We start from the raw sequence: 12,784 nt of genomic DNA, 5'->3' as shown, positions 1-12,784 counted from the left end.
TTGTTTAAGAAGCGCAGCAAGAATAATCCAAGTAATTACAGGCCAGTGAGCCTTACATCAGTGGTAGGGAAATTATTGCAGAGGATTCTTCAAGACAAGATTTATTCCCACTTGGAAATAAGTGGACATATTAGTGAGAGACAACATGGTTTTGTGAAAGGTCGTGTTTCACGAACTTGATCAGGTTTTTTGAGAAAGTGTGAAGATGATTGATGAGGGTAGGGCAGTGGATGTTGTCTACATGGACTTCAGTAAGGCCTTTGACAAGGTCTCTCATGGCAGACAGGTGCAGAAGGTGAAGTCGCATGGGATCAGAGGTGAGCTGGCAAGGTGGATACAAAACTGGCTTGGTCAAAGAACACAGTAAGAAGTCTCACAACACCAGGTTAAAATCCAACAGGTTTATTTGGTAGCTTATGGAAAGCTTATGGTATTTGCTACCAAATAAACCTGTTGGACTTTAACCTGGTGTTGTGAGACTTCTTACTGTGTTCACCCCAGTCCAACGCCGGCATCTCCACATCTTGGTCAAAGAAGACAGAGGGTAGCAGTGGAAGGATGTGTTTCTGAATGGAGGGCTGTGACAAGTGGCGTTCCTCAGGGATCAGTGCTGGGATCTTTGCTGTTTGCAATATATATATATATATTTATATAATATAAATGATTTGAAGGAAAATGTAACTGGTTTGATTAGTAAGTTTGCAGATGACACAAAGGTTGGTGGATTTGCGGATAACGATGAGGACCATCAGAGGATTCAGCAGGATATAGATCAGTTGGAGATTTGGACGGAAAGATGGCAGATGGAATTCTATCCGGACAAATGTGAGGTAATGCATTTTGGAAGATCTAATACAGATAGGAAATATACAGTAAATGGCAGACCCCTTAAGAGTATTGATAGGCAAAGGGATCTGGGTGTACAGATAAACAGGTCACTGAAAGTGGCAATGCAGGTGGAGAAGGTAGTCAAGAAGGCATACGGTATGCTTGCCTTCATCGGGGCACTGAGTTTAAAAATTGCCAAGTCATGTTGCAGCTTTATCGAACCTTAGTTAGGCCACACTTGGAATATAATGTTCAATTCTGGTCGCCACACTACCAGAAGGATGTGGAGGCTTTGGAGAGGGTACAGAAAAGATTTACCAGGATGTTGCCTGGTATGGAGGGCATTAGCTATGAGGAGAGGTTGGAGAAACTTGGTTTGTTCTCATTGGAACGACGGAGGTTGAGGGGCAACCTGGTAGAAGTCTACAAGATTATGAGAGGCATGGACAGAGTGGATAGTCAGAAGCTTTTTCCCAGGGTGGAAGAGTCAATTATTAGGGGGCATAGGTTTAAGGCACGAGGGGCAAGGTTTAAAGGAGATGTACGAGGCAGAGTTTTTACACAGAGGGTGGTGGGTGCCTGCAACTCGTTGCCGGGGGAGGTAATGGAAGCGGATACGGTAGTGATTTTTAAGGGGCGTCTTGACAAATACATGAATAGGATGGGAATAGAGGGAATACCCCGGAAGGGTAGGGGGTTTTAGTTAAGTCGGGCAGCATGGTCGGTGCAGGCTTGGAGGGCCGAAGGGCCTGTTCCTGTGCTGTAATTTTCTTTGTTCTTTGTTCTAATCTGTCTTCTTGTTTTTGCTTCCAAAGTGAATAACCTCACATTTATCCAAATTATCCTGCATCTGCCATTGATTTGCCCACTCACCCAACCTGTCTAGATCATTCTGAAGGATCTCTGCATCCTCGTCATAGTTCACCCTCCCACTCAACTTGGTATCATCTGTAAACTTTAAGATGTTACATTTTGTTCCCTCATCCAAATCATTAATATATATTGTGAATAGCTGGGGTCCCAGCACCGATCTCTGTGGCACCCCACTCGTTACTGCCTGCCAATTTGAAAAGCACCCATTAATTCCTACTCTTCATTTCCTCTCCGTCAAACAGTTTTCTATCCATCTCAACACACATCCCCCAATCCCATTCGCTTTAATCTTGCACAATAATCTCTTATGCAGGACTTTGTCAAACGCTTCCTCAAAGTCCAAAACTACTACATCGACTGGCTCCCCCTTGTCAACTCTACTAGTTACATCTTCAAAGAATTCCATCAGATTTGTCAAGCATGATTTCCCCTTCATAAGTCCATGCTGACTCTTTCTGATCCTTCCACTACTTTCTAAATGCTCCGCTATAAAGTCCTTGATAATATTAATAGTCCTTAATATTCAAAAATGGAGGTACAAGGACACCCAGGTCCTGCTGCACACTCCCCTCTCCCAATTTACAGCCATTCAGTCTATAAAGCCCTTGATAATGGATTCGAGAATTTTCCCCACTACCGATGTTAGGTTTACTATAAGTATAGTAATTGGCACCAGTATTGGGGAATTATAGTAAGCTTATCAGTAGTGGGGAAAATTCTCAAATCCATTATCACGGGCTTTATAGACTGAATGGCTTTCAATTGGGAGAGGGGAGTGTCAGCAGGACCTAGGTGTCCTTGTGCAGGAGTCACTCAAGGTAAGCATGCAGGTGCAGCAGGCGGGAAAGAAGGCAAATGGTATGTTAGAACATAGAACATAGAAAAACTACAGCACAAACAGGCCCTTCGGCCCACAAGTCGTGCCGGTTGTGTCCCGACCTGCCTAGGCTTATAAATAGACTTACCCATAACCCTCAATCCTATTAAGTCCCATGTACTCATAGAAGAAATCATAGAAACCCTACAGTGCAGAAGGAGGCCATTCGGCCCATCGAGTCTGCACCGACCACAATCCCACCCAGGCCCTACCCCCACATATTTACCCACTAATCTACACATCCCAGGACTCTAAGGGGCAATTTTTAACCTGGCCAATCAACCTAACCCGCACATCTTTGGACTGTGGGAGGAAACCGGAGTACCCAGAGGAAACCCACGCAGACACGAGGAGAATGTGCAAACTCCACACAGACAGTGACCCGAGCCGGGAATCGAACCCGGGACCCTGGAGCTGTGAAGCAGCAGTGCTAACCACTGTGCTACCGTGCCGCCCTAGTGCTACCGTGCCGCCCTAGCGCAGTGCTAACCACTGTGCTACCGTGCCTCATCCAGAAGTCTCTTAAAAGACCCTATCGAGTTTGCCTCCACCACCACTGACGGCAGCCGATTCCACTCACCCACCACCCTCTGAGTGAAAAACTTATCCCTGACATCTCCTCTGTACCTAATCCCCAGCACCTTAAACCTGCGTCCTCTCGTAGCAACCATTTCAGCCCTGGGAAAAAGCCTCTGAGAATCCACCCGATCTATACCTCTCAACATCTTGTAAACCTCTATCAGGTCATTTCTCACCCTTCGTTTCTCCAAGGAGAAAAGACTGAGCTCCCTCAACCTATCCTCATAAGGCATGCCACCCAATCCAGACAACATCCTTGTAAATCTCCTCTGCACCCTTTCTCTGGCTTCCACATCCTTTCTGTAATGAGGCGACCAGAACTGGGCACGGTACTCCAGGTGGGGTCGGACAAGGGTCTTATAAAGCTGCATCATTATCCCCCGACTCCTAAACTCAATTCCTCTATTGATGAAGGCCATCACACCATATGCCTTCTTACCCACCTCCTCCACCTGCGAGGCAGATTTAAGAGTCCTATGGACCCGGACCCCAAGGTCCTTCTGATCCTCTACCGTACTAAGAGTCTTTCCCTTTATATTGTACTCCTTCATCCCATTTGACCTGCCAAAATGGACCACTACACATTTATCCGGGTTGAAGTCCATCTGCCACTTCTCCGCCCAGTCTTGCATCCTATCTATGTCACTCTGCAGCTTATGACATCCCTCCAAACTTTCCACAACACCACCAACCTTCGTGTCTTAGAAGAAGAATCTTAGAAACCCTACAGCACAGAAAGAGGCCATTCGGCCCATCGAGTCTGCACCGACCACAATCCCACCCAGGCTCTACCCCCATGTCCCTACATATTTAACCAACTAATCCCTCTAACCTACGAATCCCAGGACACTAAGGGCAATTTAGCATGGCCAATCAACCTAACCTGCACATCTTTGGACTGTGGGAGGAAACCGGAGCACCCGGAGGAAACCCACGCAGACACAAGGAGAATGTGCAAACTCCACACAGACAGTGACCCAAGCCGGGAATCGAACCCAGGTCCCTGGAGCTGTGAAGCAGCAGTGCTAACCACTGTGCTACCGTGCAAACTTGCCAACCCATCCCTCCACTTCCTCATCCAGGTCATTTATGAAGATAACAAACATCAAGGGTCCCAGAACAGATCTCTGGGGCACTCCACTGGTGACCGACCTCCATTTAGAAAAAGACCCATCTACAACCACTCTCTGCCTTCTGCAGGCAAGCCAGTTCTGGATCCACAAGGCAACAGCCCCTTGGATCCCATGCCCTCTCACTTTCTCGAGAAGTCTTGCATGGGGGACCTTATCGAATGCCTTGCTGAAGTCCATGTAAACCACATCTACCGCTTTTCCTTCGTCAATGTGCAGTTACGTTTTCAAAGAACTCCACCAGGCTCGTAAGGCACGATTTGCCTTTGACAAAGCCGTGCTGACTACTTTTGAGCATATTAAACCTCTCTAAATGTTCACAAATCCTGTCCCTCAGGATCTTCGCCATCAACTTACCAACCACTGAAGTTAGACTCACCGGTCGGTAATTTCCTGGGCTATCCCCATTCCCTTTCTTGAAAATAGGAACCACATCTGCAATCCTCCAATCCTCCGGCACCTCTCCCGTCTCCATCGACGACGCAAAGATCATCGCCAGACGCTCTGCAATCTCTTCCCTCGCCTCCCACAGTAACCTGAGGTACATCCCATCCAGTCCCTTCATGTTGGCCTTCATTGCGAGAGGTTTCGAGTACAGGAGCTGGGATATGTTGTTGCAATTATACAGGGCCTTGGTGAGGGCATGCTTAGGGTTTTGTGTGCAGTTTTGGTCTTCTTTTCTGAGGAAGGATGTTCTTGCTCTCGAGGAAGTGCAGCGAAGGTTTACCAGGCTGATTCCAGGGACGGTGGGACTGATGTATGAGGATAGATTGACTAGGTTTGGATTGTTTTCGCTGGAGTTCAGACGAATGAGGGGGAGATCTCATAGAGACTTATAAAATTCTAACAGGATTAGACAGGGTAGATGCAGGGAGGATGTTCCCAATGGTGGGAGAGTCCAGAACCAGGGGTCACAGTCTGAGGATTCAGGGTAGACCATTGAGGGTGGAGATGAGGAGACATTTCTTCACCCACAGAGTGGTGAGCCAGTGGAATTCATTACCACAGGAAGTAGTTGATGACAAAACATTGAATGTATTCAAGAGGCAGTTGGATATAGCACTTGGGGCGAATGGGATCAAAAGTTATGTGGAGAAAGCAGGATTAGGCTATTGAGTTGGATGATCAGCCATGATCATAATGAATGGTGGAGCAGGCTTGAAGAGCCAAATGGCTTCCTCCTGCTGCTATCTTCTATGTTTCGATAATGGATTTGAGATTTTCCCCCACTACTGATGTTAGGCTTACTGGTGTATAACGGGACATTGGCACCAGTATAGGGGAAGAGGGAACCTGTTCCAATGGGACGGACTTCATCTGAATCGTGCTGGGACCAGAGTCCTGGCGAATCGTATAACTAGGGCTGTAGATAGGGCATTAAATTAAATAGGATGTTGTGGGAGGCTAGGGAGGAAATTGCTGGTCCCCTAGCCGAGATGTTTGAATCATCGATAGTCACGGGTGAGGTGCCTGAAGATTGGAGAGTGGCAACTCTTGTGCCTTTGTTTAAAAAGGGCTGCAGGGAAAAGCCTGGGAACTACAGGCCAGTGAGCCTCACATCTGTGGTGGGTAAATTGTTGGAAGGTATTTTGAGAGACAGGATCTACAGGCATTTCAAAATGCAAGGACTGATTAGGGACAGTCAGCATGGCTTTGTGAGTGGAAAATCATGTCTCACAAATTTGATTGAGTTTTTTGAAGGGGTAACCAAGAAGGTAGATGAGGGCAGTGCAGTTGATGTTGTCTACATGGATTTTAGCAAGGCCTTTGACAAGGTACCGCATGGTAGGTTGTTGCATAAAATTAAATCTCACGGGATGCAGGGCGACGTATCGAAATGGATACAAACTTGGCTTCTTGACAGAAGGGTGGTTGTATAGAGTTGTTTTTCAAACTGGAGGCCTGTGACCAGCGGTGTGCCTCAGGGATCAGTGCTGGGCCCACTGTTATTTGTCATTTATATTAATGATTTGGATGAGAATATAGGAGGCATGGTTAGCAAGTTTGCAGATGACACCAAGATTGGTGGCATAGTGGACAGTGAACAAAGTTATCTACAATTGCAACGGGATCTTGATCAATTGGGCCAGAGGGCTGACGAATGGCAGATGGCGTTTAATTTAGACATATGCGAGGGTAGATTGAACCAGGGCAGGACTTGCTCAGTTAATGGTAGGGCGTTGGGGAGTTACAGAACAAAGAGATCTAGGGGTACATGTTCATAGCTCCTTGAAAGTGGAGTCACAGGTGGACAGTGTGGTGAAGAAGGCTTCGGCATGGTTGGTTTCATCGGTCAGAACATTGAATACACGAGTTGGGACGTCTTGTTAAAGTTGTCCAAGACATGGTAAGACCACACTTGGAATACGGTGTGCAAATCTGGTCACCCTATTCTAGAAAGGATATTATTAAACTAGAAAGAGTGCAGAAAAGATTTACTCGGATGCTACCGGGATTTGATGGATTGAGTTATAAGGAGAGGACTGGAGAATGGCGAATAAGAACATAAGAACATAAGAAATAGGAGCAGGAGTAGGCCATCTAGCCCCTCGAGCCTGCCCCGCCATTCAATAAGATCATGGCTGATCTGACGTGGATCAGTACCACTTACCCGCCTGATCCCCATAACCCTTAATTCCCTTACCGATCAGGAATCCATCCATCCGCGCTTTAAACATATTCAGCGAGGTAGCCTCCACCACCTCAGTGGGCAGAGAATTCCAGAGATTCACCACCCTCTGGGAGAAGAAGTTCCTCCTCAACTCTGTCTTAAACCGACCCCCCTTTATTTTGAGGCTGTGTCCTCTAGTTTTAACTTCCTTACTAAGTGGAAAGAATCTCTCCGCCTCCACCCTATCCAGCCCCCGCATTATCTTATAAGTCTCCATAAGATCCCCCCTCATCCTTCTAAACTCCAACGAGTACAAACCCAATCTCCTCAGCCTCTCCTCATAATCCAAACCCCTCATCTCCGGTATCAACCTGGTGAACCTTCTCTGCACTCCCTCCAATGCCAATATACCCTTCCTCATATAAGGGGATCAATACTGCACACAGTATTCCAGCTGCGGCCTCACCAATGCCCTGTACAGGTGCATCAAGACATCCCTGCTTTTATATTCTATCCCCCTCGCAATGTTGTTCCTCTGTTTAAGAAAGGGAATAGAAATGACCCTGGTAATTATAGACTGGTTAGTCTTACTTCGGTGGTTGGTAAATTGATGGAAAAGGTCCTTAGGGATGGGATTTACGACCATTTAGAAAGATGCGGATTAATCCGGGATAGTCAGCACGGATTCGTGAAGGGCAAGTCATGCCTCACAAATTTGATTGAATTTTTTGAGGAGGTAACCAAGTGTGTTGATGAAGATAGGGCAGTTGATGTCATATACATGGATTTTAGTAAGGCGTTTGATAAGGTCCCCCATGGTCGGCTTATGATGAAGGTGAGGAGGTGTGGGATAGAGGGAAAGTTGGCCGATTGGATAGGTAACTGGCTGTCTGATCGAAGACACAGGGTGGTGGTGGATGGAAAATTTTCGGATTGGAGGCAGGTTACTAGCGGAGTGCCACAGGGATCAGTGCTTGGTCCTCTGCTCTTTGTGATTTTTATTAATAACTTAGAGGAGGGGGCTGAAGGGTGGATCAGTAAATTTGCTGATGACACCAAAATTGGTGGAGTAGTGGATGAGGTGGAGGGCTGTTGTAGGCTGCCAAGAGACAGATAGGATGCAAAGCTGGGCTGGAAAATGGCAAATGGAGTTTAACCCTGATAAATGTGAGGTGATTCATTTTGGTAGGACTAATTTCAATGTGGATTGCAGGGTCAAAGGTAGGGTTCTGAAGACTGTGGAGGAACAGAGAGATCTTGGGGTCCATATCCACAGATCTCTAAAGGTTGCCACTCAAGTGGATAGAGCTGTGAAGAAGGCCTATAGTGTGTTAGCTTTTATTAACAGGGGGTTGGAGTTTAAGAGCCGTGGGGTTATGCTGCAACTGTACAGGACCTTGGTGAGACCACATTTGGAATATTGCGTGCAGTTCTGGTCACCTCACTATAAGAAGGATGTGAAAGCACTGGAAAGAGTGCAGAGGAGATTTACCAGGATGCTGCCTGGTTTGGAGGGTAGGTCTTATGAGGAAAGGTTGAGGGAGCTAGGGCTGTTCTCTCTGGAGCGGAGGAGACTGAGGGGAGACTTAATAGAGGTTTATAAAATGATGAAGGGGATAGATAGAGTGAACGTTCAAAGACTTTCCTCGGGTGGATGGAGCTATTACAAGGGGGCATAACTATAGGGTTCGTGGTGGAAGATATAGGAAGGATATCAGAAGTAGGTTCTTTATGCAGAGTGTGGTTGGGGTGTGGAATGGACTGCCTGCAGTGATAGTGGAGTCAGACACTTTAGGAACATTTAAGCGGTTATTGGATAGGCACATGGAGCACACCAGGATGATAGGGAGTGGGACAGCTTGATCTTGGTTTCAGATAAAGCTCGGCACAACATCGTGGGCTGAAGGGCCTGTTCTGTGCTGTACTGTTCTATGTTCTATGAGAGGCTGGATAGACTGGGACTTTTTTCTCTGGAGCGTAGGAGGCTGAGGGGTGATCTTATAGAGATCTATAAAATAATGAGGGGCATAGACAAGGTAGATAGTCAATATCTTTTCCCAAAGGTAGGGGAGTCTAAAACTAGAGGGCATAGGTTTAATGTGAGAGGGGAGAGATACAAAATTTTCCAGAGGGGCAATTTTTTCACACAGAGGGTGTTGAGTGTCTGGAACAAGCTGCCAGAGGTAGTAGCTGAGGCGGATACAATTTTATCTTTGAAAAAGCATTTAGATAGTTACATGGGTATGATGGGTATAGAGGGATATGGGCCAAATGCGGGCAATTGGGATTAGTTTAGGGGATTCAAAAAAAAGGGCGGCATGGACATGTTGGGCCGAAGGGCCTGTTTCCATGCTGTAAACCTCTGACTCTAAATGGTATGTTATCCTTTATTGCAAGGAAATTTGATGATCAAAATAATGAAGTCTTGCTGCAATTGTATCGAGCCTGGAGTGCCACACCTGGAGTATTGTGTGCAATTTTGGTCTCCTTACATGAGGAAGATATACTGGTCACAGAGGGAGTACAACGAAGGTTCAACACAAATCCCATGGATGGCAGGACTGTTATATGAGGAAAGATTGAGCAGAATGGGCCTGCATTCTCTAGAGGTTCAAAGAATGAGAGGTGATGTCATTGAAGTGTACAAAATTCTTACAAGGCCTGACAGGGCAGATGCAGGAATAAAGCAGGAAAGATGTTTCCCTTGGTTGGGAGGATCAGGGGACACAATCTCAGAATGAGGTAGGCCATTTGAGACCAAGGGAATCTCTTCAGTCAAGGGGTAAGTCTTTGGAATTCTCCACCCAAGAGGAATGCGGAGGCTTAGTCATTGATAACGTTCAAAACAGGAGTTGGTAGATTTCTTGACAGCAATGACATTGAGGAATACAGGGACTCTGCCCTGACCACATGAAGAGATTGCAACACGTGTGCTGCTGTTGAATGAAACAACACTCACATTCAGGGTTCGATCCCAGACTTGAATGGAACCATCCTGACACGCAGCTGCGATTAACTTTCCGTCCCTGCTGTACACACACGTCGTTGGAATGACCCTCTTTCCTTGCACAGATCGTGGCTTAAAAACATTCTTGTGTTTCTTCTCGTTGTTCATGTCCCAGGTCCGTACTGTCCTGACACCACAAACAAGCAACAATTAGTAGTTGCATCCATTTCATCGCACTAGTGGGACAGTAATATCAACACTACTGCCCCTCACCACACCAAAGGGGCATCAGCAAGATTACAGAGATATCAGCATTAATACAAAGAACAATACAGCACAGGAACAGGCCCTTCAGCCCTCCAAGCCTGCGCCGCTCATGTGCCCAACTAGACCATTCGTTTGTATCCCTGAATAGGCTGAATAGACTGGGACTTTTTTTTCTGGAGCGTAGGAGGCTGACGGGTGACCTTATAGAAGTCTATAAAATAATGAGGGGCATAGATAAGGTAGATAGTCAATATCTTTTCCCAAAGGTAGGGGAGTCAAAAACTAGAGGGCATAGGTTTAAGGTGAGAGGGGAGGGATACAAAAGTGTCCAGAGGGGCAATTTGTTCATACAGAGGGCGGTGAGTGTCTGGAACAAGTTGCCAGAGGTAGTAATAGAGGCGGGTACAATTTTATCTTTGAAAAAGCATTTAGACAGTTACATGGGTACGATGGGTATAGAGGGATATGGGCCAAATGCGGGGGGTAGAAGTCCAGGTTAGTGGAGCTGAGAGCCCAGGAGAGGTTAGTAAAGTTTCCAGACCACGTAATAGAACAGAGAGTATAGAAGGCAGCAGGAATCTAACCTCAGGCAGAGCAAAAAAGGTGACAAGTATGAGATGGGAGGTGGTCAATGTAGGACTGAGGGTGCTGTACCTAAATGCGTGCAGTATACAGAACAAGGTAAATGAGCTTCTTCCGCACATTGAAATTGGCCGGTACGATGTTGTGGGTATCACAGAGACGTGGCTGCAAGGGGATCAGGGCTGGGATCTAAATATCCAAGTGTCCTATCGGAAGGACAGGCAGATGGGCAAAGGGGGCGGGGTTGCATTGTTAATAAGGAATGAAGTTAAATTGATATCAAGAAGTGATATAGGATCAGAAGGCATAGAATCTCTGTGGGTAGAGTTGAGGAATCGCAAAGGTAAAAAGACCCTGATGGGAGTTATGTACAGGCCCCCAGGCAGTAGTCAGGATGTGGGGCAGAAAATAAATCAGGAGATTGAAAAGGCATATAAAAAAGGAATCTGCAGGTGGACTGGGAAAATCAGGTAGGTAGTGGATCCCAAGAAAAGGAATTTGTGGAATGTCTAAGAGATGTTTTTTTGGAGCAGCTTGTGACGGAGCCGACGAGGGAACAGGCAATTCTGGATTTGGTGATGTGTAATGAGGCAGACTTGATTTAGGGAGCTTGTGAAGGAACTCTTAGGGAGCAGTGACCACAATATGACAGAATTTACCTTGCAGTTTGAGAGGGAGAAGATGGAATCAGATGTAACGGTATTACAATTAAATAAAGGTAACTACAAAGACATGAAGGAGGAGCTGGCCAGAGTCGATTGGAAAGGGAGCCTAGCAGGGAAGACAGTGGAACAGCAACGGCATGAGTTTTTGGGGCTTATTCGGGAGGCACAACAGAAATTCATCCCTCGGAGGAGGAAACATGCTAAGGGGAGGACGAGATAGCCATGGCTGACGAGGGAAGTCAAGGACAGAATAAAAGCAAAAGAAAAGGCATACAAAGTGGCAAGGATTAGTGGGAAGCCAGAGGATTGGGAAGCCTTTAAAAGCGAGCAGAGGACAACAAAAAAAGCAATCAAGGGATTGAGTTTAGGAGTCCGGGGAAAATGATGCAGCTATACAAGACCCTCGTCAGACCCCACTTGGAGTACTGTGCTCAGTTCTGGTCGCCTCACTATAGGAAGGATGTGGAAAAGATTGAAAGGGTGCAGAGGAGATTTACAAGGATGTTGCCTGGATTGAGTGGCATGCCTTGTGAGGATAGGCTGAGGGAGCTCGGTCTTTTCTCCTTGGAGAGACGAAGGATGAGAGGAGACCTAATAGAGGTATATAAGATGTTGAGAGGCATAGATCGGGTGGACTCTCAGAGGCTTTTTCCCAGGGTGGAAATGTCTGCTACGAGAGGACACAGGTTTAAGGTGCTGGGGGGTAGGTACAGGGGAGATGTAAGGGGGAAGTTTTTCACACAGAAGGTGGTGGGCGAGTGGAATCGGCTGCCGTCAGCGGTGGTGGAGGCGAACTCAATCGGATCTTTTAAGAGACTCCTGGATTAGTACATGGAGCGTAATAGGATGGAGGGTTATAGGTAGGTCTAGAAGGTAGGGATGTGTTCGGCACAACTTGTGGGCCGAAGGGCCTGTTTGTGCTGTAGTTTTTCTATGTTTCTAAGATGAAATATGAGTGTAAGTTCACTAGTAATATAAAAGAAGATAGGAAGAGTTTCTTTTCAATGTATAAAAGGTAAGAGAAGCAAAAACAGCCATTGGGCCACTGGAAAATGAGGTTGGAGACGTAATAATAGGAAACAAAGAAATGGCAGAGGAACTAAATAGTTGCTTTGCATCAGTCCTCACGGTGGAAGACACCAGTGGGATGCCAGAGCTCCAGGAGAGTCTGGGGGCACAGGTGAGTGCACTGGCCATCACTAAGGAGAAGGTTCTGGGGAAACCTTTTGTCTGAAGGTGGATAAATCACCTGGACCGGATGTACTGCACCACAAGGTTCTCAAAGAGATAGCTGAGGAAATTGTGGAGGCATTGGTCGTGATTTTTCAGGAATCACTGGAGGCAGGGAGGGTACCAGAGGACTGGAAAGTAGCTAATGTAACACCGCTGTTTAAGGGAGGGAGGGAGGCAGCAGATGGGAAATTA

At 46.5% G+C, this 12,784-nt stretch overlaps 1 protein-coding gene across 1 annotated transcript in view; it reads right to left on the bottom strand.

Moving 5' to 3' along the window:
• The window catches only part of wdr70 (WD repeat domain 70), a 176,051-nt gene that overhangs the window by 101,004 nt on the left and 62,263 nt on the right, over window positions 1-12,784 (bottom strand). The window contains exon 3 of the mRNA XM_078213899.1: window positions 9,858-10,032. Coding sequence (XP_078070025.1) covers window positions 9,858-10,032 — 175 coding nt within the window. The remainder of the gene's footprint in view (window positions 1-9,857; window positions 10,033-12,784) is intronic.

Source organism: Mustelus asterias, chromosome 6 (genome assembly GCF_964213995.1).
Source record: "Mustelus asterias chromosome 6, sMusAst1.hap1.1, whole genome shotgun sequence".
Taxonomy (NCBI): domain Eukaryota; kingdom Metazoa; phylum Chordata; class Chondrichthyes; order Carcharhiniformes; family Triakidae; genus Mustelus; species Mustelus asterias.
Note: the sequence above shows the minus strand (reverse complement) of the source record. Positions and strands in the feature narration are given on the sequence as shown.